Source organism: Prosopis cineraria, unplaced genomic scaffold (genome assembly GCF_029017545.1).
Source record: "Prosopis cineraria cultivar Desert tree isolate PC_DT_omini unplaced genomic scaffold, ASM2901754v1 PC11, whole genome shotgun sequence".
NCBI classification, from domain to species: Eukaryota; Viridiplantae; Streptophyta; class Magnoliopsida; order Fabales; family Fabaceae; genus Prosopis; species Prosopis cineraria.
The window spans coordinates 13,764,443-13,792,280 of record NW_026555342.1 but is presented as its reverse complement, the minus strand read 5'-3'; the positions used below and the strand labels follow the sequence as shown (position 1 = coordinate 13,792,280).

The 27,838-nt window shown below is 28.9% G+C and overlaps 3 protein-coding genes across 4 annotated transcripts; all 3 read right to left on the bottom strand.

The window, feature by feature from the left end:
* Positions 1-282: 282 nt before the first annotated feature.
* Positions 283-3,827, bottom strand: LOC129287282 (uncharacterized). The gene is made up of 4 exons (XM_054923496.1): positions 3,354-3,827; positions 3,104-3,241; positions 2,233-2,316; positions 283-758 (listed from the first exon to the last, which is right to left on the bottom strand). Exons 1-4 carry the CDS (start codon positions 3,756-3,758, stop codon positions 570-572), a joined length of 816 nt encoding a protein of 271 aa, XP_054779471.1. The 5' UTR covers positions 3,759-3,827; the 3' UTR covers positions 283-569.
* Positions 3,828-5,670: 1,843 nt separating this feature from the next.
* Positions 5,671-8,838, bottom strand: LOC129287027 (uncharacterized). Of its 2 annotated transcripts, none has more exons than XM_054923165.1 (7): positions 8,372-8,838; positions 8,134-8,280; positions 7,963-8,046; positions 6,912-7,160; positions 6,285-6,437; positions 6,110-6,187; positions 5,671-5,981 (listed from the first exon to the last, which is right to left on the bottom strand). In XM_054923165.1, the coding sequence occupies exons 1-7, from the start codon at positions 8,753-8,755 to the stop codon at positions 5,787-5,789; spliced, it is 1,290 nt and encodes a 429-aa protein (XP_054779140.1). In that variant the 5' UTR covers positions 8,756-8,838; the 3' UTR covers positions 5,671-5,786. The 2 variants fall into 2 exon arrangements, with proteins under 2 accessions (XP_054779140.1, XP_054779141.1); XM_054923166.1 differs by having other exon boundaries at positions 5,852-5,990.
* A 3,678-nt stretch (positions 8,839-12,516) lies between these two features.
* On the bottom strand, positions 12,517-14,916 carry LOC129287286 (uncharacterized). The gene is made up of 4 exons (XM_054923502.1): positions 14,475-14,916; positions 14,237-14,383; positions 14,048-14,131; positions 12,517-12,868 (listed from the first exon to the last, which is right to left on the bottom strand). The coding sequence occupies exons 1-4, from the start codon at positions 14,844-14,846 to the stop codon at positions 12,542-12,544; spliced, it is 930 nt and encodes a 309-aa protein (XP_054779477.1). The 5' UTR covers positions 14,847-14,916; the 3' UTR covers positions 12,517-12,541.
* Positions 14,917-27,838: the final 12,922 nt, after the last annotated feature.

The following is a 27,838-nucleotide window of genomic DNA, read 5'->3' as shown; positions in this document are numbered from 1 at the left end:
TTTTAAATTTTTAAAACAATGCAATTTAGATTCTACCATTAATAAAAGTTTATTTTAGCTGTAAGTTAATAAATAAATCACCAAAAAAACTTAAAAATTATAAAAAAGGATAAAAAAATTATGAACAATGACTCAAAAAATAAAGTAAAGAAAAATTTTATTGATCCTTTTTTGATAATTTTTGAGGTTATTTTTTGATTAATTAATAATTAAAATTAACTTTTATTAATGATAAAGTTTAAATTTCACCAAAAAAACATTGCACATTGAATAAGTTTAGGGTCAAGACATATACTTCAGAGGTTAATTTGGTATTTCACCCTATAAAATATAATGAGTGAAGCAATAAACGAAATCATTGAGGTCCATATGCATCAAATGGAACCAAATTGTAAAGAACTAAAAATACAAATCAGAGTCACACACACACAGAGATATATATATATACACACACACACACATATCCTTATTTGAAAAAGTAACCGGACACGCATTTAAATGGATGTGATGTAGGCTTCCAAACAATATAATGAGATCTTTTATTGTTATTATTTTTTGGAATGTCTGTTTCAGTGTTGTGTCTTGCTGATTTCATTTTGCAGATTTTGGACTCTTTCTTTGAAGGTTTGAAAATCAGAAATTGGTGCAGCCTGAATTCCCTCCCCGACTATCGATGCGAGGTCGCCCCTCACGTCCACGAATTCATCCCAATGCCTCGCTGCTTCTTCCCAGTTTCCCAGTCTCCCACATATAATTGCCTGTCGATTTTTCCAATCCCAAAATTCAACATAAGTTTGTCTAAAAGAAAAAAAAATCAAATATCATTTTTATATTTCAAATGAAGTCCAAAGGATAATTCATATCATTTATCACTTGTAAATAATATAGTTTATTTTATATGGGGCAAGAATTTTAATGTATTAATAATGTTAATGACAAGAATTTATTGTAGAATAAATAATTTATATAAAATTTATATGTTCTGATTTAATTGAAAACAAGTATCTTAAATATATAAAGTTAAGTATATAAATTTATTCTTATATCTATATGACCTGTTTGTCTAAGCTTTTGTTTTAATGAAAAAAATCACTTGTTTCTAAGAAAAATATTTTGTAAAATTTTATGATGTTTATTTAAACTTTTAAAAATAATCAAAATTTAAAAATATATATTTTTAATTATTTTGAGTAAATTTTAAAAATAATATAATATGATAGATGAGAGACAATGTTATGAAAATATGGAGATACACAAAAGTATTATAAAATTTTAATATAATTAAATAATAAATCATTTTTATAAATATATATTTATAAAAAACCATGAATATATCTTAAAATTTTAAAATCACTAAACTAAATAATATAGCTTAAATATGAGGTGCACTGTTTATTTTTTCTATTACATTGTCATAACTTACAAATAATACTATCTATTCCTAATGTTATCATGTAAAACAAAATTTCTTTTATACTGAATGTCACATGCATGTATATATGTATACGTATGTGTGTGTATATAAAATGTGTGTGTATGTGTGTTATATATTACTACATCTTCTAGAAATTTTGTTTAGTCAAATTAAAATAGAGGGTATTAGGTAGTTTTTGTAATTGTTTTTCTAACCATATCCTAATTATGCAATAATGCATTGGAATTTCAATTGTCATCATTATTATGAAATTTATATAGTATTTTTAATAAGGGTACAAAAAGATATATTCTCTCGCTTTAAAAATGCAAGTCATTTTTTAAGAAGTTGAATGTTTAAAAATGTAAGGCATTTTTAGTGTTTCAAGTGTAATCATTGCTTTTTAAAAAAAAAATACTTCTAATAAATAAATTACTTTATATTTATTTTAGAGTGAAACAACTTGTTAAATAAGGGTAAATATAAAAAGATAGTATTAGTTTGAAAATAAGTAACTATTTTATTAGGGTAAGATTTGATTAAAAATGTCTTATATTTTTAAATGAAATACAAAAATTAAGACTTTACTTGACTTTTTTTATATTCAGGAAATGGTTAATAGTATCCTATATTATGATGATGAGAGGGAGTATAAAACTTTATAAGAAATTGTGTTATTGTTAAGTACTAGACAATATGACATGGTAATTATTGTTGAGTTTTAATTTGTCCAATGCAGAGCAGTGAACATAAATACATAATTATAATTTAGTGATTGTATATAGATTTTTGAAAGAACAGAAGGCTTGTTGAAATACCTTGAAGAATGGAACTCGAGCATCAAATTGAATTTCTTGATAGTCCAAGCATTCAGCTATCAAAGCTACTTCTGGATTAATTTCCTGCAGGCATCAGATGCAAGGGAAATTAAAAATTTCTCCTCATATATCTGTAAAAAATTCAAAATACAAATTAAGGACTCTTTTGTTTTAAAAAGAAATTTCTGATACAAATTAACCATCAGTTTATTCCAGTTAAAAGTTTAAAACTTGACCCAACGAATATTCTAAGGAAAATTAAAACTTGAGTAATAATTGAAACATTAAATAGAATTTGTCATGCACATAGCTAATATAAATAAAACTAGTGTAAGCCGTCTTCTTCAAAAATAATATTATGTAAGTCTTTGATTTTATACTTCGGCTAACCCGTCAATTATACACATAATTTAATTATAATTAAGAATTTCTTTTTGAATACAACTCTTTATATATATATATATATATATAATTTTTTTGGGAGAATGAGGACGAAAAGATTGAAGTAAACTTAAATAAGGACTAATTTTTTTAAAAAATACAAAATAAGGACCAAAGATCCCTTAATAAATTGGTCTAAAAATTAAACATTTGTATTTCTCATTTCATGACTTGCAATTATCAAAACAAAAGTTTGTAAGTAAAATTCACTAATTTATAAAATAAAAAAAAACTTATTAGACATATCACCACAACTATTGCAAGAAAAAAAATATTTACGTAAATCAACATAGAAAAAATTTATAAATAACATTCGTATAATAATATATTTAACAAGTTTTTTTTAATAAATTAAGGTCAGAACTTGACTAACCTTAACTTCAATTTCTTTATGAGAAATTAACATAAGGGAAATTAAAGGGGTACGTACCTTGTAGATAAGCATTTCGACAATTGTCATCTCAATCTCGTAAAAGTAATAAGATTTGTCAGCATGCTTCACGTGTGCTGATTCCAGTATTCTCAATCCTTCATCTTTTCCAGCCTTCTCCAGCTTCTCCACCACCATCTAATTCCATTCACAATTTCAAATTCTCAAAAATCACACACACCATTATTATTAATTTATTGTTTTCCATTTTCCTTTTTCTATGTATATATTGAATGCATGTATGGCAAACCTGAATCTTCTTCAAGTCAAGCTGTTGCTCATCAACCTCAAGCAAACCCTTCAAAAGAAGATCGCTCTGATCCAAAGCATCTGGAATGGCCATAGCTTTCTTATAATCGTTCAGTCTTCTGCATGCAAGATCGCCACTGTACAGATCAGCTAATGACTTGGAACTTAGAAGAATTTGCCTTTGCCTTTCCTTTGATATTCCCACCAGACGACGTCGCTTCACCAGCAACAATATGTACGCGCAAACGCACCCAATGAATACTGATAATAGTAATATTCCTGTGCTCGGAGATATCCCATACTTTGAACTTAAATATTCTCCAAATTTGGCCATCTCTTCGTGCACACGACCTTCATAAGCATTCACAATGTTTAGAAGCTTCTCGGTAATCTGGTGCTGTTCCATTCTCTCTCAACCTCAAGATGAAGAAGAAGAAGGAGAAGAAGGAGAAGAAGTAATGACGTGGAGATGTTTTTTTTTTATTATCACATTTTGAAGTTTATGGGTACACTTAATTTATAGTAGGTAGGTGAACCTTGTTATGATAAATTAAAGTAGGCATGGTTTCTCGTAAAGGAAGCTTGTAGGCAAGATGAATCTGATATTCTTAGCTTGTCCAATAAGTAAATTAAAGAAGAACGTAACAAATATTCATTGTCAAGAATTGATCCTTTATCCAACTAAGAAGGGAAAGAAAGATAACTTTTAAAAAAAATACGCGGAGTGAAGTTGACACTTCTGGCTTCATTCTTATTATATATTTATTAAAAAAATTAGCTCATATAGACATATACATATGCATATATATCATATACAAGTTGCCATTCATTAGTGGAAAACAATTGATATTATTGAAAAGTCTATAGTTCGGCCAAAAGAAAAAAGAAAAGTCTATAGTGATAGTTCTATGGCTTTGAATCCTGATGCGCACAAATTAACTCACTCTGTCCCACGTGGTACAATAATAATCATTTAATTTAATCAAATGTTTATTACAAATCTTGTTATATAATATTTGAAAAGCATCAAATCTCAAATTTTTTAAAGGAAAACATGCATGAAAACTGTTATGATCATGACAGTTATTTTGAATTTTTTGAATGAGATGTATCATGCTAATTTTTAATTATTAATAAAATTTAATGATAGTAATTGAGATACTTGTTGAATGAGATCCAACTAATTAATTATGTCATTTTCATCATCATAGTTTATTTCTATACTTAGGCTTATTACTCAATTTCTATTTGTAAGAGAAATTATTACTTTTTACTTATTTTTTATGTAAGTAAAATCACATATTTTAATAAGTATTTATTACAAATTTTTTAAATCACTCCTCATAATTTACATTAATAAGAAATAATTAATATATTTTTATATTGATTAACATAGGACATTTTAGTCTAATTTTTTATTTTTAAACATAATTATCATGATTAACTAACCTTTTTAAACTATATGATACAGTTTTTTTTATATATATAAAAACGAAGGGAATATTAAGTATGGGCTTGAAGTCAAGGTCCAAAATTGGAGGAGACCTATGATTAAATAGACCAAAAGAAAATAGTTAATCTACGCCAAGAGACGCCTCTCTTGATCTAATGTCTACGTTTATGAGAGAATAATCGATTCGGCAGTTTGTGAATGGCTTAAAGGGATATCTAGTTAAAAGGGATCCATCCTTAGCTGATTAATCCAAATACTTGTGCGGTCATTCATTTACATTATGACTTAACATGATGGTGGAGCGACAAGGGCATACACTATCACCAAGAAGATAGAGTTACGTTGAGCCTTCAGCAAATTAATTCCTTTAAATTTTGTATATGTAATTTATTTTAAAATTTTCTACAAAATAAAAAAATAATTGTTGTCATTGAGTTTGTTGGAAAAATATTAATTAAATATTAAAATATTTTTAAACGTATTTGATCCATCCAGATTCAAATATAAAAAATCTTGTTTAATTGTGTGCATGATGATAATCTTTTTATGAAAAATATAAATCGCTATAGATAATTCATTCAAAAGGGGAGAATACTATATTTTTTCATTTATCTAGATCGGCCAGTAAAATACAAAATTTTAAAATCAAGATCAAATTGATTCAAATTTGTGTATTAGTATATGTATGTATTGATTCAAATTTAACAATTGTACAAAATTGGTCTCACACTAACATATAGTAGGTCAACAAACTAGTTAATTTAATATTAAAAATCAGGAAAAAAAATGCGATGAAATCAATGACAATATTATAATAAATATTCCCACCAGTAAAGTACTGAATAAAAAACAAACTATAAAAAAATGAATGTAAAACAGAGTAATGTATTTTTATTACAATAAATAAATAGAAAAACATTGAAATGGATATGATATAGAATAACAAATATTTGCTTCACCATATACTGCGACATCATAGTATTATGTTGAAGGAATTTTGTTGGTGATTTGATTCCGAAGATGTTGGACTTTTTCTTTGAACACTTGGAAATCAGTAATTTCATGGAAAAGGCCGTCCAGTCCCACGTTTGCCATAGATTTTCCTTTCACATTTACGAATTCATTCCAAAATCTTTCCGCCTTTCCCCACTCATTCCGCATTCCATATATCACTGCCTATCAATTCTCCCAATCACAAAACCCAATTAACATAAGTCTCAGAATAAATAAATAAATAAATGTTTTTAAGTATGTTAATTATGACAGTACTAAAAATATATATAGAGTTGAATTAATAATAATACCTTGAAGAGTGGACGTCGAGCGTCAAGTGCATTTTCTGGATTCAAGCATTGACATTTCAAGGCTTCATCAGGTTTTCCCTGCAACAGCAGATGAGATATAAATTAATTAAAGAATGCAATAAAGAAATTTAAGTATAAAAAAAATGAAATATGAATTCGAAATATTTGTACGTACCTGATAGATTAGCAACTCGACAAGTAACATTTCAATATCGTTAACGTCAAAAGATTTGCGAGCCTCAGCTCTTCTCCTTTCGGCTGCCTCCCTTAGTAACTTCACTCCTTCATCTCCCATTGATCCAGCCATGTCCGGCCTTGTTATCACACTCTTCCATTCACACATCACAATTTCAAATCATCAAAATATATCACCACTACCACCACTAAATAAAAGAGCAAATTGACTCTTAAATTATAGATTCAAGAGTTTCTAATGCCTCAAACTTATTTTTGATACAATATTACTTTTCAAATTATGAAAATGGTCCAATCTAACCCTTACAATTAACAAAAGTTAACTTTAACCATTAGTTAATCAGAAAATGACTTTAAAAATTTACATAAAAAAGACTAAGAAAATTTTATTGATCCTTTTTTTAATTGTTTTTGAGATCATCTTCTTATCAACTAACTGTCAGAAAAATTAATATAATCTACATAGATTGGATACTTGTTAAAATAATATATTCACAATACTTGTTAGAAATACTTATCAGATGTTAAATTCTTTTAAAGGTCTTTCATTGGTGAAAAAGTGAAAAAATATTGAATGAAGTAATAACTAATATAAATGGTGACAAACCAGGAGCTTGTTCAAGTCAGGATGTTGATCCTGAAGCAGACGCTTCAAAATAAGATCACTGCGCTGAGACTTATGATCAATTTGATTATGAAGATGCTGGATTTCCTCTTTGAAGTTTTCGAAACCTTTAATTTCAGGACAAGGACCTTCCTGCCCCACCATTTTCATGATGTCTTCCCTCATATCTTCGAATTTCCTCCAAAAACTTTCAGCTGTTATCCAATCTTCCCTCATTCCATATATAATTGCCTGTCCATTGTTTTCCAATATTCACAACATTAACCCACAAAATTAAATAACTTTTTTCACTGTTTTCATTCTAAGAAATTTTTCTAAATATTATTAATGTTATTAAATACATTAAAAAAATTTCAAAAGAATGGTGGCTATTTCAAGTAACCAACAAGCATTTGCCATAGTAAAATGGAGCGTGATTGCTTAAGAATGAGGTCCTGAGTTTTTGTCCGTGTGAATGCAAAAAAAAAAAAAACTTTAGAAAAACTACCCCCAATTATGCCTAACAATACTCAAACCTAACTCAATTAGATATAGCTAGAAATATAATGGGTAAAATACATGAATTTTCAATCCCCTCAGTTTGCAGCTCAATCATATTAACAAGCAAAGTTACTAAAATAACAATCATAACAAGTCATCCTTATATTATAACATGAAAGTGATTTAAAAGATTGGGTTACTATATATATTTATTTTTGTCAAATATATTTAAATAGGATTAGTGTTTTAGTGGCCGCGAAAATTTTATGCAGCCAAAGGGTAATATATAGGTTTAAACCCTCCTTTGATAACCTTTACCAATTACCAAATTAGTTGATTGATGGTTGGTGTTGAGTTGACTTGACCTTTTTTTAGGAAGAAAAAAAAAAGCAAAGTATTTTTGTCGTTTCACACTCAAACTTATATGTATGTATGCATTAATCCTTTCATCTTGTGGTGTAATCTTAGAATCATTAAGTTTTTTCTTTCAAAAAAAAAATTGCTATAGAGGTCCTTTAGGGCGATTTTTTCATAAAGAATGAGGGTGAAGTACCTTAAAGAGTGGACGTCGAGCATCAAGTAGCATCATTTCTTGATGTTTCAAGCATTCACAACTCTTGGCTTCATCATGTTTTCCCTGTAGCAAGAGTAGTCAGATGAGATCAGTGAATAAAGAAATATTATGGAAAAATAAAATAAAATTGAAACAAAATAATAGACATACCAAGTAGATGAGCATTTCGACAAGCAACATGTCAATCTCGTAAACGTGATGAGATTTTTCCAATTGAATATTCTTTTCTTTTGCTTCTTTCAGTAACTTCACTCCTTCTTCTTCCTTTCCTGCCATCTCCAGCCTTGCCATCACGCTCTTCCATTCACAATTTCATCACATTAATTAATTCCTCAGTACCATTATCAACTCATTAATAATTAATTAATAAAGTAATATTGGGACAAACCTGGAGCTTCTTCAAGTCAAGATGTTCTTCCTCAAGCAGACCCTTCAAAACAAGATCACTGCGTTCGAAAACGTAGGGTATGGCCTTGGCTATGTTATGGTCTTCAAGTCTCCTCAGTGCAAAATCACCCCCATATATGTTTGCCAATGACTTGGACCTTTCAAGAACGGGCTTGGGCTTCGGCTTCGACTTCGGCTTCGGCTCCCAGAGACGCCTCCCCAACATGTACAAGCAAACGAAGCCCAGGATCAGTGATATTGCAGTGCTCGGAGATATCCCATACTTTGAACTCATATCTGCTCCAAACTTGGCCATCTCTTTGTATACACGACCTTCACATGCATTCAACATGATCACCACCTTTTCTTTTATCAACTCCAACATTCTCTCTCTCTGTCTCTCTATCGGTCTGTTTCTTACACCGACAAGAAGAAGAACGTAACTTAGTTAATTAAGATAAAATGATTGTTAATTTGTAGTTTCTCGTAAGGAAATCCTATGGATATAGAAATGTAGAATGATTCTGAGATATATATTCTTTGCTCTGCTGATAGGTAAAGAAGAACAAATATTCAGAGTCAAGAATTAATACTTTATCTCTCTCGTAATGGAAGCAAGTATATCTTTCAGAGAATTGATCCTAACCCTCCTTTCAAAGAAATATGAAGTTAAGTGATGATACCTTCAATCTTATATTCTTTTGTCGGCAATTTTATTAAGATTTTGTTTACATAATATCCGCGTTATTACTTCTCGCATGAGAAAACAAAGGAATAATCATGATCATTTTTTTTTCTAGTTAGAATGAAAGAATATGAGTTTTAGATTACTGTATCAGAATATATGTTAACAGTATTATGTATTCGTTGAGGTTGCAAATGGTTGTTTCAGCACAAATCTCCTACTAAATTCAAAGCTTGTTTAGTAGCTAAAGGCTACTCTCAGGAACCAAGTGCTGACTACAATGACACGTTTAGTCCAGTTGTTAAGGGTTTGACTGTACGTGTTCTTCTTTCCCTTGCAGTAACAAATTCTTGGCCTGTGCATCAACTTGACTTTAATAATGCTTTTCTTAACGGTGATCTTGAAGAAGAAGTATTCACAGACCAGCCACTAAGTTTTGAACAATCAGGCCCTCATGGTATTAAGCTGGTTTGTTGTCTTATTCATTCTCTCTATAGCTTGAAACAAGCCCCTTGGGCTTGGTTTCACAAGCTTAAGGATGCTCTCTGTTCTCTCGGCTTTGTTGCTTCTCATGTTGATGCATGTGTTTTTACATGTAAGATTGATGCATCTATTGCTTATCTGGTTGTATATGTTGATGATCTTTTGCTTACGGGTAGTGACTCCACTAAACTTCAACTTCTCATCACAGACATAAGTTGTCTCTTCTCTCTAAAGGATTTAGGTAAGGTATCTCATTTCCTAGGTATTGTCTTCACTTAGTCAGGGGCTGGTTTTCACTTAAGCCAATGAAAACACATCATTGATCTGTTGACTCAAACTCAAATGCTTACTGTGAAGCCATGTGTTACTCCAATGGCCACTAAGGTTCAACTTGTTTAGCATTTTTGCAAGAATGATGACTCCTCTCAACCTCTTGAAATTGATTTGGCTGATGATGACTCTTCAAATGAAGTTGCAACCACAATTGATTTTGCTTTTCTTGATGACCCTACTCAATATCGTAGCACGATGGGGGCATTGCAATATGTCTGTCACACCAGACTTGAAATTGCGTTCTCGATTAACAGTCTTAGTCAATTCATGCATCAACCTCGAGTCATTCATTAGAAGTGTGTTAAGCGTATTCTTCAATATCTCAGTGGCACTATTCACTACAGTCTCCTCATCAAATTTGCTGGTACTCTTGCTATTCAAGGATTTGCTGATGCTGATTAGGATAATGATTATGAGAATAGGTGCTCTATAAGTGGTATTTGCATCTATCTTGGTGCTAATCCTGTTCTTTGGTTATCACGAAAACAGCAAGTCATTTCTCAATCTTCTACAAAGGTCGAATATAGGAGTGTCGCAGACTTAGTAACTAAAGTAATGTGGCTTATTACACTGTTACGAGAACTCCATTTTCCTGTTTCTAGTGTGCCATCAATCTAGTGTGATAACACCAATGCCATCTCTCTTGTGGCAAACCCTATTTTGCATGCCAAAACTAAAAATGTAGAACTTGATGTTCATTTCATTCGTGAGAAGGTTGCAGCTGGTTTAGTTAAAGTCAACTATGTCCCAAGTACTAAACAAGTCGATAATGCTCTCACAAAGCCTCTTCTTGTTGTGTTATTTTTCTATTTGTATGATAAGATGCGTGTACTTCCAAATCCTGCGTGTTTTACTCAGCCTTTGCAGTTCTAGACTTTTTTTTTCTTTCTTGAGTGGGGAGAATATCAAAATATATGTTAATAGTATTATGTATCCGCTGAGGTTCTAGCTATTCAAGTATAGAAGCCCACATGTAATTGCTCTATATAAGGACAATAGTTGTAACAAATATATTCACATTTTGAAAGAATAATACACAGTACTTGATAAACAATAAAAAGTGATGGAGGGGGAACCAGTAGGGGCCGTGACCCCCTCAATTTTTTTTTTTTTGTATTATATAGGTGTTACATACTTTCAGTCCCCCTAAAATTTATGAAAACTTTATAGTATATATATTTTTTAATATTAGCCCCCCTTATTCTTAAATCTTTGCTCTGCCCCTGACAATAAATATAAAAAGAGAAAATCGCAATGTTATTCACCAAAGGACCAATATTAAGGAATTGATTGTTAACGCAAAAGTTGAAAATAGGAACTTGTTCTTTCCCTGAATGATGGCTCATTATTAATGCTCTTATTTGAAAATAATATATTTCATATACGATTTTCCCATATAAAAATGTGAAGGTGGAATATGAGAACCCAACACAAAAGTTGGAATATTATATATATATATATATAATATTAATGGTCTGTGTTTGAACATTTTTTGATTTAGGTGTTGGACAATTTAGGCGTAATCATTTAGTCATTACTATCTTCAAAAATCACTCTTTTTTAACCTTGTGATTCATACATATGGTAAGTTGAGTGTAGTATTTTTAATTAATGTGATCACATTGACATGTAGCATTTATTGTATTTATTATATACATTGATTTTGGTATTTATTAAGACATGTGATATGCTTATTCTATATAAACTCCCACATGAAAAATGAATAAAAATGTGCACAATTCACTCTTAACTTATAATTTCTCTTGATTAATGGCCTCTTGCTGTTCCCCCCCCCCCCCTAGTTTTCTACCTCTTCATTCCGTCTTTTCCAACAATTTAGTTTTTTTTTTTTTTTTAATGAAAGAAATGCTCCTCATGTTTGTTCAAAAGAGGTGGAAGCTAGCTAGCTTACACACACAGTCGTCAACAGATTTCAGCCGTTTATTTTTTTATATGTAATTTTTACAAAAAGCAATTTATTATTTTATAAAAATGTATAAAATAAAAATAATTTTTATTTCTGATATTTTAAAAATGTAATACTTAAATATTACAATTTCAAAAAAAATGGCCGTCCTGATCATTCAAGTAGAAAAATCTAGTTTTCGTACGTGATTGTTGAATATATGGCTTTTTTTTTAAATTTACTGTTAGTTTCCTTAATTACAACGATATAATTATTAGTTCCATGCAACGCATGAGTGACGGAGCCAACTGATCTAGTTCTCTTCCATGTGCTTGTATGGATATTGAATAATATATATAGTGATTTATTGATTCAAAATTAACAATTGGTTAGTGTAAGCTTTTTAAATTTCATATTAACAATGATTTTACAAAGTTCGATGAAATTAAATAGAATATTATAAATATTTCAACCGGTAAATTACTAAATGGAAAACGAATTGTCAAAAAGGATACTGAATATAAAATAGATCGGTCATATATATTTACACCAGTCATCAATTTGATATATGAAATTTAATATTTATCAATCAAGTTCCCAAAATTTCATAACCATACATAATTAGAGTCCTTATAACGTGATCTCCTTCAAATTAAAAGGACTAGTTGTGTATGATTTAAGAATTTTAAAGAATTGATTGAGAAAGATTAAATTTTAGAAACTAAATTAATACTTGAGATAAATTTGAAGGACTGAAAATTTTATTATCCTGAATAAATAAAGATAAATACATTAAAATTATTGAAATGGATATATGGTACGTATTTACATATATATGTTGTTCCAAATGGTACGTGTGTGTTTGCCCTAACCCTTTTTAAATACAGTATGTTTGATTCCTGAAGTTTTTTCCTTTTTCTTAATTTCATTTTGAAGATGTTCGACTTTCTCTTTGAATTCAGCGAAATCTTCAATTCCAGGCACAAGTTGGTCAAGCCCCACCACGTCATAATGGCTTGCCTCAGATCAACGAATTTTGTCCAAAAATTGGCAGCCTTTTCCCAATTATTCCGCATTCCATATATAATTGCCTGCCAATTTTTCAAATCACAAAACCCAACATAAATTCAAATAAATAAATAAATAAAAATTTTATTTACATGCGGAGTCTAAGAAACAAATCAAATTGTTTCATTAATGTAAAAAAAAAAAAAGTTTGATCGATTAAAATTTTTATTCTATACTCCCCCCTTATTTATAAAGTGTTTAATTTTAAATCAAATTTTACATCTCAGTAAAAATGTGTTATTCAATTGAAAGCACATAACATCACAATAATTTTTTAATTTTTGTCTTAATAATATCATAATTAATATTATAATGGTGGGAGATGAATAAAAATCAATGTAATGAACACAGTCATGTGCACACTCTTATAATTAAGCCCATGTTTTTATCATATCACCACCTCTCTTTGACTGCATGAATGATTTTGTCAAAATAGGACGCATGCATGCATGCATCTAAAAAACCGAGAGTACATGAGAATTGAGAATTAAAATGAAAAAAGAAAAGAAAAGAGTGAGAAAAATAATGTTAATATCTAAAAAAGGAGTGAGCTAATTTCAAGAAATTATTGTCTGTTTTATTCTTAATTTTACTTGTTGCATCTAATTATAAGGACAAAAAGAGAAACAATTTAAGTTTTTCTTGAATTAGAAGGGTAGGCATTAAAACCTTGAGAAAGATTAAACCCACAACCTTCCACTTGCAGAAAAAATGTACATGTCACTAGGCTACAAAGTTATTAGTGGAACAATTTAAGTTATAAAAACATTTATGCATTCTTTTATGTAATCCACCAAACCATGAAACTATATATAACATATTTATGCTGAAAAGTTAAAAAAAAAAGAGTTATGTAAAATTATCTCAAATTAAAAATTCAAGTCTTTTATTTTATTTTAGCTACTTCATTAAAATTATATATGCTTAAGACACTTTTTCTTAAACCAAATTAAGACGTACAATTTTTTTATAATTCATGATTTACCCTTTAATTGAATCAAACATATATGTCATTAACACTTAATATTTTTATCAAAAATTTTTTATCTCAGATTACATCAAGTGATCACATTTGTTTACATGTGAGCGTACAACCTTGTTATATGGGGCCGAGTTTGATAAACGATAAATGCAAAATCTCGTAATATATATATATATATATATATAAACAATTTTTGAAGATAATGGAATTGAAGAAGTACCTTGAAGAGTGGACGTCGAGCATCAAATGTCATCATTTTTTGATGTTTTAGGCATTCACATTTCTGGGCTTCCTCATAGTTTCCCTGCAAAACAAGTTCTCGTCATATGCATGATGAGTCAATTGAGAAATTAAAAAAATGAAATTGAAAATATTCGTGCTTGGAAATTTATGGAATATATTTAATTACCAAGTAGATGAGCAATTCGACAAGCAACATGTCAATCTCGTAAGCGTGATGAGATTTTTCCAATTGAATATTCTTTTCTTTTGCTTCTTTCAGTAACCTCACTCCTTCGTCTTCCTTTCCTGCCATCTCCAGCCTTGCCGTCACACTCTTCCATTCACAATTTCATCACATCAATTAATTAATCAGTACCATTATCAACTAATTAATAATTAATTAATAAAGTAATATTGGAACAAACCTGGAGCTTCTTCAAGTCAAGATGTTCTTCCTCAAGCAGACCCTTCAAAACAAGATCACTGCGTTCAACAGCGTAGGGTATGGCCTTAGCTATGTTATAGTCTTCAAGTCTCCTCAATGCAAAATCACCCCCATATATGTTTGCCAATGACTGGGACCTTTGAAAAAAGGGCGTCGGCTTCGGCTTCGGCTCCCAGAGACGCTTCCCCAACATGTACAGGCAAACGCAGCCTAGGATCAGTGATATTGCAGTGCTCGGAGATATCCCATACTTTGAACTCATATCTGCTCCAAGCTTGCCCATCTCTTCGTGTATACGACCTTCGCAAGCATTCAACATGTTCACTACCTTTTCTTTTATCACATGTTCCATTCTCTCTCTTGATCTCTCTTTTACACTGACAGCAAGTAGATTTAGTTATGAAACCAGATTGATTATCTGATCGCAAGCGGGTGTGTGTGTGTCTATATAGATGGATAGATAGGTAGATATTTTTTTAAAATTATATTTTGAAGTTTGCGTATGAAAATATTATGCCTAGTTTCTCGTAAAGGAAGCGTGTAGTATCCAGAATTGTGATATTCTTAGCTTGGCAGACACTCGATCGTAATGGAAATTATTAAAGTAGTGTGTACCTTTCATAGAATTTATGCTAACCCTCCTCTCAGAGGAATATATTAGAAGTTAAATAATAATACCTTTCATTCTGCATGTTTCAATCATTCTCAATAATATTCTCATGTCGGCATCTTTTATTATATGATTTTGGTCACTTAACTATATCCGCGTTGCTATTCAACACAAGAGAAAAATACTAATGAAATATCATCGTCTTGTGTGTGTGTGTGTGTGTGTGTGTGTGTGTGTAGTTAGAATGATGGATGAGTTTCAGACTGTCGATCGATATTATGGATTTTTATTTTTAATTTTTCCTATTTGAATTTAAAGAAGCAAGAAGACATATTTGTGTACTTGAAAAAGAGCAACAAATATAAATTTTTGGAGGTGAAGGCTGAGAAACCCTAAACAAATTGAAAGCCCGGATCTTATAACATTAATATGGCCTATATGTGTCGAATTTTAAAATCTGACAACGTAAGCGTTAGGCATGGTCTATTTATCTCAGTTAATTTGAGTCTTGTTATCTCTATTTAAATTGATAATCCTTATTTATTGATAATTAAAGTAATTTTATTTTTAATCATTTAATTAAAATATAAGTTATTGGACGAAGCAATGCCCAAGTCATGTTTAGTGGTGGAAAGTTCGATTTTTTTTTTAATTAAAATTTTGATGTAATTAGAGTGATAACATTGGTCTCACTAAATTAGGACACAAAAAATGATCTAGACGAGAAAGGAGCTAAACTTCTTTAGAAAATAAAGTAAATGATCAATATTTCTTTAATTAGTTATAATTAAAAGTTTCAAATCACTTTCCTGATTATAAAATAACTAAAATTACAGCTTCGGGAAAATTAATATTTCAACTAAACTTGTTTTCCAATTCAAATTATACCGAGTTAAAAAAAAAAATCTGAACTCATGTTCTCATTCTCCACACCACATTTGTGTTCATTTTGTTTTAACACATTGTTTATTGCAAAATGAACGTTTTTTTTGTTTTTTTTTTTTTGGGTGTTTTCCGCACTTTCTAGTCGGGCTAAGTTATAAGCCCATGACAACATGGCCGTGAAGTCAAGGTCCATTAAATAAACATAGTAAAAATTAATCGTGATTGTAAAAGGACATACAAATTATCTAATAAATGGAGAAAATTGAATTAACTTAATTTAGAACATTGAGTTCCAATTCTAGGATATGCTACTTTGAAGATTTTTTGAAAATAATCTGCTACGATGGATGAGAAAGAATGCAATAAAAAAGCAAAAATATCATAAAAATTAAAAATAATTAAATAATAATAAATTTTTATAATTTAAATTAAAAATAAAATAATATATGTTTTTATAAAAAATTTATAAAATAAATATCTTTTTATAAAATCTCTAAAATATTTTAAAATCATTTATGTTTAATTTTATACAAACAAGCCTGTATATGTACATAAATTAACACTTTCATAGGACATAAGTCAAATTCTTACAATTGGATTAATACTCCCTCCATTCAAAGTGTCCTATATTGAGATAAATCATTACTCTTTTTTTAAGTGTCTCTATTATTGAATAAATCACTTATATTTATTTAGAGTAAAACATCCTATTAAATAAAAATAAATAGTTAAAAATACCTTATATTTTTTAATGGGGGAAGTATTTGTTTGTGAATTTCTTTTTTGTTCCAAAGTTGGCTAGCTAGCTATGGGTTTAGATTCTCTCAAATAATTCTTCAACTGCTATTTTATATTAATCTTTTTGTGTGAATATCATGAAAGTAATTAACTGGAAAGCTGAAAGGTTTTGTTATATTCCATTTCATGAACGAAAATTATGGACGAATCACACACTTAAGAGTGCACTTAGATTGGTGATGCCGTGAAAGATTGGTTGATGCCGTGATGGGTACTTGACGAATCATATGGTCCAAATTTGTAATGACTTAGCTCATACTTATAAGATTTTGAAATCAAATCTCATTATTAATGTGAAGATTTTATTGATGCACGATTTGTAAGTACATTCATATAAACGCTCTTTAATCTTGGTGCCATATGATTGCTTTGGTGAGTCTTGAATTCTAATTCACCAAAACTTTTTTTTTTTTATAAAAAGAAATGTGTTGGGGACTTAAATACAGCATGCATTTCATTTGACAGTAGTGAAGGGATGGAATATCATTAACAAACTTTAATTTATGCTAAAAACTTATTATGATAATTAATCAACATCATATAATAATAATGTATATAATAAATAACTAATAGAGGTTGGTTTTAGTGGAAGGGGGTAATATTTCATAATATAGCAAGCTAAAATTCAAATCCCCACTAAAAGAGATGCCCACATTTAGTGTCTAAATGTGTCTTAAACAAAATTGCCTTCAATAAAAGAATACAAATGAGCAATTAAAAAATAATATATAATAAATAAAGAGAAAATGAGGGCACTAATTCTGCTAAAGTCCACAAAAACTTTAAGAATGTAGCACAAAGCATCTAGCCAGAGGACTGTTGGTACAATGTATAAAACATACATGACTTCCCATCATTTACTATTTTTACTCTTCCGGTACATGAATTAAACTTTGTTCATATTTGTTATTGTTTCCAGAAATTAACAGATTCCTCTGGACCTCTCTTACATTGTAGATATATTTTTTAGCAAGTTTGTGAAAGACAGCTTCCTATACTTTGAACGCCCCTAATTAATTATTGGCTATACATAACACTATATATAGAGAGAGGTCTGGTGATAAGGTTTTAACTTTAAAGGTTGCTTGGGAAATAAAGGGTTGGCTAGGTCAAAACTAACGAGGCTAGCTATGGCCCTAAAGATTTATATTATTAGGATTCAAATGTATGTTCACTCTAAGCCTCTAATATACTAATATAATGTTTTTAGCATACATTGTATTTGGATTAATTTGAATTTGAATTTAAGTAAAATATCTCATTTGAATTATATATAAAAATATACAAATTAGGATTTGATCCAAATTCAAGTCCTCTCTTATATTGTAATTCTTTTATAATTTTAAATTTTTTATATATCTCAATTATTTGAAATTTCAATTATTCCAACTATGTTATTCTCTTCATATTTTCACTAATGAGGTCTAATGTCTCTTTGGCTTTCAACTCTTTTTTCTTTTTATCCCTTGTTCTTTTTTTCCTATTAAAAAAAGAGGTAAGTTTATCATTTTAATTTCTATTTTCACTTCAAATCTCAAATCATCTATTTTCTAATTCCTTCACAATTTTTTTCACCATCTAAATAAATAATTTTAAATATATGAATTTAAAAATTGAGTTTTTAAATTTAAAATTTAAATTCAAATGCATTAGTTAAAAATGTAAACCCATTGTTAAAAAAATTAAAAACGTCACCTTAATTAATTACCAATCTCCCATGGCTTGTCAATGATGCTTTAATTTGAAACAGTACTAACAGCCTCACCTCTCTAGCTTAATTCGTGTCACGATGCATAAAGAATATATAATTAGTATAATTAACCTATTAATCATCTAATTAAGAATCCTTTTGATGAGGTACCCCTTGGCAGTGTCCTCCCATTATAGCAAATTATCTTTCTAGCCTCGAGCAAGTATTATGATTAATTTATAAGAAGATGCATAGTTTATGAACTACTCCCTTTATTCAAAAATATAAAGTATTTTAAATCTTTTAAGGTATAATTATGTGACTTTTTTCAAAAATATCCTTAATTAAGATTATAATTAATAAGGTTTTTTAGTTGAGGCATCTTATTATTAGTTTTTTTTTGTCTGTTTGTATCTGCTTGGGCCTCTATATTTCTAATCTTGCACTATAATTTAGCTAGGTCCAAGTTTTTTTGTTGTATCTTTTCATGGTTTTAATCAAATTTGACTTTTTTTAAAAAAAAGTAAAATAATTATATGCATATAATATAATCTCTCTCGTGTCAATTTTAATCAATAAAATTACATCCTAGCTAAGGGCATAATGGTTACTGGATTTAGTGAAAGATATACGGTTTAAACTTTATATATGACCAACAAATATTGACCCAATTGGTAAAGATTTTGCTTATAACTCACAAGATCATGAAATCAAATCAGCTGCTGATGTAAGAACATTATTAGTGGGCAATTTATAAATACGTTTGTAGACACTTTTTGAGCTGATTGGAGATATACTAGGACCCTCATGAATTCTGAGACTAAACTCACTTGAATTTTTTGAAAAGAAAAAATTGAAAAATGCACGTGACATATTGCATAATGACGTTGTGGATGTATGTATCAGTGGGGACCACAACTGATATTGTTTGAAAGGTGAAAGCTGGAGAGACCCAAAAAAAAAAAAAGCTCAAAATTGGGAGAAACAGAAGCATCAATGTCATATGGATGCGTTTTGATTTATTTGAGCCGTTTATTTAAAAGAGTGAGTGGGTGGTTGGTGTATAAGAGGGACTCCATGTACATTCCTTAAATAAAGTTGATGGTTTAAATTTTTTTTATAAAAAAACTGTTATGTTAGAAGATAGAGAATTAATCTTGTTTGAAATAAGATCAAGTACTAAATATGATGAGCCTCTCTTCCAATAAAAAATTAAACTTTAAAATATGTTAAAAGTAACTTATAAAAGAGTCGAGCAAGTATAGAGAAAAATAAAAAAAGAAAGAGATAGGTGTGAAAAATTCTGAATGATGTGGTTGTGACTGTAAGAAGAAAATGTGGTCAGTTGTGTGGTAAAGCTCACAAATTGGGGTGTCACATTAGTGTCTTCATCACACTCTTGGCTTTCTGATTTCTCACAGATATCGTGTTTGCCACAACTTGGATTCCCATTTATGTATCAATCTCACTCCTGCATTCCAACTCAACAACACAGTACCATGAATCCACTTGATATCATATAATTAAAAGCTCTCTATATTTCTATATTTAATAAAAAAAACGCTCTATCAAGTAGTACTATTTATCAACCATAAACCTAACATCTCGTTTTTCAAATTTTAAATAACGCATCACATGAGACTCATGTTATTTTTTTTTTTCAAATATCTAGAATTTAACGGTTCCCCCATGCAACAAAAAATCGATTGCCACCACATTATACTCATATGCCATGTATGTGCTTTTGTCATATAATATATGAGTTTTATAAATTAGCAATTTCATGAAGAGAATTTTGATCCTCTTATGTTGCCAAAAATAAGAATTTTGCTCCTTGTAATAATATATGTAGAGCGTCAAAAAGATTGAAGAAGAATAAAAGAAGATTTTATATGTTACTCCCTTCTTTCAAAAATATAAGGCATATTTTGAGAGGTTTGATGTTAAAAAATGTAAGACATTTTTAGTTTTTTAAGATATAATCATTATCTTTTTTAAGTGTTTCTATTAAATAAATTATTTTATATTTATTTTAGGGTAAAACACTTTATTAAATGAGGATAAATATGAAAAGATATATAAGATTAATTTAAAAATAAGTAACCAATTTATTAAAGGATAAGATTAAATTAAAAATATCGTATATTTTTTAATTGAGGAATTATCATTTGAAATTGAATAAGAAACTTCGTAAATCTTTTTAAGTATTTGATGTTCTTGAACAAAAGCATAACAATTTTGGAAGAAGAATTATATTAGGTAGACCATGCAAAAAGCTTAAAATACAACGGATTGAGATTGAAAAATTATACATATCAAATATTATAAAATTTATACTTCAAATGTAACCGAGAAATGTATTACATACACCTATATAATATATATATATATATATATAAGACAAAAATTTAAGCAAGTGTTTTGGAATTTGAATTCTAGTCCTTATGTTTATAGTAATTTAGTTAAGAGAAATCTATATTATTAATATAAATGAACTAGATTATAACATGGAAAAAATCTCAAGTGCCGTGATAAATTATCAGACAGACAAAAGTGATAGAAGATTGTGATAATGAAAAGGAAGAAATGTGTGGAGCGTGGAGGAAGCCCAGGAAACCTCACGATCCACATTCCTATTCAATCCCTCTTATTATTTGACAACTCTAAGTAGGGGACTCCCAAATTTCGCTCTTGTTTCGCCACGTGTTCTCTACCTTTTATCTTTAAAAAAATGCTTCGTGCGAAGAATGCTGTTAAATAATATTCCATCTGATACATCTTTATTACAAGGTCATGTTAATAAGTTAATATGAATTAAAGAATTCAGTATCTTCAATGAAATTCATTAAACAGAACATATAAAATTAGTGAGTTATAAAGTTTTTCTACAATGCCATCAAGCTTTGGTGATCTTAGTAAAACGAATTATATAGAGTCACTTAATAAGCATGAAATTTTGGATTAGAGTTTCTATAAACATATAAAAAAACATTTTTGGGAGAGCTACTCCTTCTAATTAATTGGACCAAAAAATGTTTAAATATGACACAATCAAATAGCTATGTATAGGTAAGAAAATGAAATCTGTCAAAAATGGCTTTACATTAAACATTGAAGAGGGTGTATCACTATAAAATATACATTATTACTCCTTTTAAATTTCTTTCATAAAACACATTTTAATTTTTTTTATCACGAGACAAAATCCTAAATTTTATTTATTGAGATAACTACCCTAATTAAATTGAACCGAAAATATCAAACAGATTAGGAACACATTTATTTATGAGTGAAACTTTATGGACCTTTAAATGTGGCTGAGGGTGTGTAAGCTTTGTGGAGGGATTGCTTTTGCAGAAACAAAGGACTGAACTGCTTCTGAAGTTCTGGGGATATTTGGGACAAGGAATCATTATTGTGCACAGAATCTCTACGATTATATGCCTTTCATAATTCAATGAGTGTCATCATCACCATCGTCAACAACCTTCTTTTACTCCATGTTAGATATCTGAAATATTTGCCCCACGTGATTTTCAGTACATAATTTTTTTATAATTTAAAATAAAATTTAAAACTTTAATTTTTGTGTAAAAAATAAAAAAAATACTCCCTCAAATCTTATTTATAAGTCACTTTCAGTATGTTTAATTGAAATAAAAAAAAACCTTATACCTCATTGAATTTGTCATTAAATTTAATAAGTTTTCACCTTTATTTCTAATAAATATTTTTAAATCTCATCACTGATATTTTTATTCAAAACATTTAATAAAGACAAAAATGTAAAGAAGGGCACTAAAAATTGATAAGTATTTTGTAAATATAACCAAATTTTTTTTCTCTCTATCGGCCTATAAATAAAACCAGAGGAGTATAAAGGTACAATTATTCTATCCTTATGATATTAAAAGGCACAATGATTATTATATATACCAAAATATTAATGTGAGTGAACTTCACTTGTGAGAAGTAAAGAAGATCCCTATCGAATAAAATTAATTAAGTTGAAATATATATATATATATATATAAACATAACTAGGAAGATATATAAGGGCGAAACTCAAATACTTAGTTTTATATAATCATTGTTTTTAGATTTTGATTGAAGATGTAATTCTCCCCTTTTCATAACCATTATACAAGGGTAAAAGTTAAATATTTAATCTTATATACTTAATATATTTTCATCCAATTAAATTAAGATAAGTGCACTTTAATGTGTTAATAATATTAATAATGATTAGAGTTTGTTGTAAAATAAATAATAAATAAAAGATCCATATGTCTTGATTGAATTAAAATAAATACCTAAAATAAATAAAGACTAAGCATATAATGGTATAAGTTTCTCTCAATATATAATAACTTTGAAAGACAATTCAATGTAGTTGTTTGTTGCGGGACTTGAGACAATACATTATCAAACACACACACACACACAAATGGACTTAATATTATCTCTTAACACAAAATAAATATTCACTCCATAACTTTCACTTATATATATATATATATATCTTCTGTTTTTCTTACTCTTCTTTGACTCAATTCTTCCTATTTAATTTCTTTTTCTAATCTATCTCTTGAGTTCATCACTTAATTTGCTCACATAAATTAACATGCACGCGCTTGTTTTTCTTTCTCGCAAAGATGCCGATACGCAGGAGGAACCTAGCTACACATCCCTGCTTGGATATATATCAACGTCTAATTCTTATTCACACGAGCGATTATATATATTCTAAGATTTTAAGGTATTAGGTTAACGAATGTCTCTTATTTACACACACTCTCTTGTCCCCAGCTTCACAATTTTACGAAAAGATGACACAAAGGTGTTCCTGTAATATCAATTCAAGTTTATGTGTAACCCAAACTGACCCATGTCTTTCACCATTATACTACTTTCAAGTTTGAACATACACTCTTAGAAGCTTTTATCATCATGTTCTAGTACTACCTAGCTAGGTGGATTCCTAGGCAGATTCTTAAAAATTCACATGGATAATGATTCTGTATAGATTATTCCATGTGCCATATGTACAAGAAATCAAGAGAATCGTTTATCTCAAATACAATCTTCAGATGTTCACAGACAAGTCGACTTCAGTTTCACAGTCTGTCAGTGCCTTGCACCATTCAATGTGCTTCTCCCTGTGATTTCTAGCTAGCCTTTTCGTTTTAGCTTTAATTTGTCATTCATGTCATCTTCTCACGTTTTTAGGTATAATTATATGTATATTTATAGTTAATTTATAGTTTAATTTCTTAATCAGAAGCTTTTTAAAGTTTTTTCTTTTGTTATCATGAAGATTCCAATTTACAATCTCAAGGGGAAGGGACGAAATCAAGTTTTTATTATGAGAGAGCAAATGATGAATATGATATATAATGTAAACTTTGTGTGAATTTTAGTAGGCAAAAAATTTATATACCTATATCAAGTTGATCATATAGAGTTTGAAGACTCCAAAACATCATGAAACGCATGAGAATCAATTAGCTATTAGGAGTACAAGTTTTAAAAGGAGTGCTTACTAGTATGTTAGATAAGAGAATCTCTCACACTTATAATGCCATTCTATTCAATAATTAATGTCCTCAGCAACTCTATTTTACTACACTTCACTTAACCTCCTATCAATCAAAACCTTCTATGAGTAGTCTTTTATGTGATATTGGTCTTTCAATGAAAGTACTAACATTATGAGCATAGTTATAATGGGATAATTTATCTTAAAAGACTAATTTGTTAAATAGAAGAGCCTCTAACACTCTGATATGTAAGGCTTATAAGAGGTATGTTTAGTATGTTTATTCTAGGCAGTTTGATGGTATGAAAAATAAAATAAAGATGAATTTTTATTTAAAAATATTTGTTTTCATTCTTTAAATTTTACTAGTACTCCTAATTTAATCCAATCAGTTTTTTTGTTTGGAAATATATTAAAAAACTGACTATATCTTTAAAAAAATATAAATGGTAGTTTTAAAAATCATCAACGATGAAAATAAATCTTAGTTGTTTTGGACAGAAAACATTGACATTGCCCAGGAAAAAAACCGAAAAAGAGGCGCAGAGCTACGTACATCACGAGATTAATCACTTTTATTTTCTTTAACAAAAAGAATTCAGTTGATATATAGGATATTTATTCAAAAGTTTTCACAACTCAATCATATATGATGGAATCATCAAAGTTTTAATATTTTCAAACTCTTTCTGTAACTCATTATAAGCTTGAGAAACAAAGAGAGAATTATAGGAGTGTATGGTTTGGTTCAAATTAATATGGAATTATCATCCCACGCTCATTCTCTATTTTCCCCATGTTAATTCTATTAGATGCAATTCAAATAATCTATATAGCTTCAACATCTCTTGGTCAACATAATTTAAAAAACAAAAGAATAGCTTATTCTTCCATAGCTCATATGTGTCTCATAATTATAGGAATCTGTTTTGTAAGCGATGCGGAATTCAACAGACCCATTTTCATTTTATCAAGTTCAATGTTAGTCAAATTAGTCAACATTTATATGTTTCACTGCAACAATCAATTTTTATTTCTAATAAGTAGTTTTTTTAGTTGGTTAATTAGTCACATTTTATTCATGAAATAGATTGGATTGGTATTAGTCTAAATATAGAAAAATAATTCTATTAAATTTAATATACTTATTCGACCTAATAAGTACATTATGTTAAAATCAAGAAATTTTATGTCTCAAATCTTTATTATTATTTTATTTATTTCCTCCATATACTATTTATAAAGAACACGGTTGCCTATTTTTAGTAAAAATAAAAAACTATCAGAAATTCAAGAAAGAGGTGAAATTGATAACCAAAAAAATAAAATCTGATCCAATTCCTCCACCACTGCTAACCCTAGTTAGATTTAGGTATGATACACTTTTTAATTATTGGGAGAACTCAAAGTACTCTCTTTTGGATTCAGAAAATAGCTCTCAAAGATATGTAGCGGAACATTCAACCTATTGATATTAGAAGACTCAAAAGATTCTTCCTTACATTTTTTTTCCTACAGATTATAAACATAATTAGAGAAAACAATGTCTCTTTCATTTTTTATTTTCTCGTTTTTTCCCTCCCATTTTATAAATTCGATTATTCAAGCAAGACATTACTGAAACAAGTGGCTTGAAATTGAAGACAAACCTTTCGCTGTTTCCAACGTGTTGCATATGAATATCTGTCCTTAACCCTGTGTTAGCCCATGAGTTTTGTACGTTTTTCTTGTCACTTGTTCTCATGTTGCACTTGTACTCTATGAATGGTACCCTCCTCTACTTTTTTTTTATAAGAAAAGAAAGAATTAGTTGCTTAATTTTATATATTTAATATATTTTTATCTAATCAAATTAAGATAAATAGATTTTAATATATTAATAGTATAAATGAAAATAATTTTTAAAGAATATATAACTTATAAAAGATAAACATGTCTTGATATAATATTCCTTAAATTGAGTGTTTTAAGAATGTTTGGGCAGAGAAGCAATGGGCCGTTTTTTGTCTAAAAAATATCTAATGAATCGCTATACCATTTTAACTTGAATTAAGAATTTTGTGTACAAATACAAATCATTGCCAAGTAAATAACCATCTCATCATATTCATATATATGTAACTTTACATTACAAATTATCATAAAGAATAAGAATTATTAAGAATAAAAAATGATTTGAATTTGGATTTGATGAGTGGTTTAAGTTCATTCACTATGTGAATTCTCAAGTGACAGATAAACACCGTTTTGACTTAATCGAATGGTTGTAAAAAATTTTATTATAAAATGCTCAAAAATATAAAATCAAAAGAGACAACATATGGAAGGAATGTTTTAATTATAAGAATTGTTTTGAATTTTGTGAGAAGAGTGTATCTTGATAATTTCAAATATTGAAGAAATTTAATGACGGTAATTGAAATACTTATTAGGTAATTAGTAGACTCAGGTAATTTACCAAATCCAATTCCGTGTTACAATGAGCGAATGACAGCATGAAGCTTGATATTGAAGCTGTGAAACGGTGGGATTTTGGAAACTCATCCAAATCCTGAACTTAGGATTCAGTTCGTCGGTGGGATAAGAGAAGCGAACTCGGTGGAGGACAGACGGGGCCATGGCTAAGGAGGCTCTGTCATCAGAAACTGTATGGAGCCTTAATTACGTCCACGACTCCTCCATGGTTCCTTTATACGCAGAGACATTCATGATCCTGCCTTAGCATTACCAGTTGTTTAGTTTGTTTTGGTTTCCTTTTCCTCTTTTTTTTTTTTAAAAAAAGCCAACTATATAAATTAACTTTATCACTGGTTTTGATTTTGGAAATTTGTTGCTGAAAAATCGTAAAAATATTAATTGAGGAAAATTAAAATTGGTGGCCCTACCCTCACAAAAAAGGGAGAATGACAATAAAATCACAAAAAATTTAATTTATGATAGTAAAGTCTCTTATAAAATTTTCTAAAAAAATTAATTACAAATATTTATTCAAACAGGAATTTCAACAACAAAATGAAAGTTATATTTAAAATTTAAATGTCTTGCTTACAATTAGAACTCCCAAAATTTATAACTATCTCAATTAATATTTATAATTAAAATTGTAAGGTACCTATAACTGTCATAAATTTATTGTTTTGAAACTTTAATGTCATAAATTTAGAGGAAGGGGGCTCACGTGCTCTTGGTTCCCTTTCGAAGTCGATGTCATTAACACTATGTATAGACCCATTAATTATGGATAATTGGTGGAAACAGACACTAAATAATGAACAGTTACTCTACTTCAAATTCCATTGTTTTATTTGTATAACTAATAGTCGAAATGTTTGCTTTCGTAACTTAGATAATGACATTCTCAGTTACCATATCATCTTTAATTTTCTAACTATCCCAAATTCAAGTTTCTTGGAGTAGTTAACCCTTTTTTCGTGATAAAAACTTCTTTATAATTAAAAATGAATTAAAACAGGAAGCCAGGACATATAATTAGCCCATCAATGCATGTTTATTAAGGACATCCTTAGCTTAAAAAGAATTAGTAAAAAATTAGGATTAATAAATTTCATTCTAACCTACCCTTTTCATATTAGATTAATACTGAATAGACCAATGTGTCAACGACTTGATTAACGTATCTAAGCATTAAAAAAAAAATAAAGGCGTGTTTATTATTCTTCCCTAGCCTTAACTTCTTTCTTACTAATTTTCTCTTTTTTGGACCAATATTTATTAATTATGTTCAAAATATCAATTTTGTGAGATAAGTTATAACAAAATTATATGGGTAAGGATTATATGGCTTAATCATATATATATATA

Excerpts from the sequence above, each read along its gene's own strand:
- LOC129287027 (XM_054923165.1), bottom strand. The coding sequence starts at position 8,755 with ATGTTGGAGTTGATAAAAGAAAAGGTGGTGATCATGTTGAATGCATGT. Across the intron at positions 8,281-8,371 it reads TTGACTTGAAGAAGCTCCAG|AGCGTGATGGCAAGGCTGGA; the intron begins GTTTGTCCCAAT and ends TGTGAATGGAAG. Across the intron at positions 8,047-8,133 it reads TCGAAATGCTCATCTACTTG|GGAAAACATGATGAAGCCAA; the intron begins GTATGTCTATTA and ends CTCTTGCTACAG.
- LOC129287286 (XM_054923502.1), bottom strand. The coding sequence starts at position 14,846 with ATGGAACATGTGATAAAAGAAAAGGTAGTGAACATGTTGAATGCTTGC. Across the intron at positions 14,132-14,236 it reads TCGAATTGCTCATCTACTTG|GGAAACTATGAGGAAGCCCA; the intron begins GTAATTAAATAT and ends CTTGTTTTGCAG. Across the intron at positions 12,869-14,047 it reads CTCGACGTCCACTCTTCAAG|GCAATTATATATGGAATGCG; the intron begins GTACTTCTTCAA and ends AAAAATTGGCAG.
- LOC129287282 (XM_054923496.1), bottom strand. The coding sequence starts at position 3,758 with ATGGAACAGCACCAGATTACCGAGAAGCTTCTAAACATTGTGAATGCT. Across the intron at positions 3,242-3,353 it reads TTGACTTGAAGAAGATTCAG|ATGGTGGTGGAGAAGCTGGA; the intron begins GTTTGCCATACA and ends GAATGGAATTAG. Across the intron at positions 2,317-3,103 it reads TCGAAATGCTTATCTACAAG|GAAATTAATCCAGAAGTAGC; the intron begins GTACGTACCCCT and ends TGATGCCTGCAG.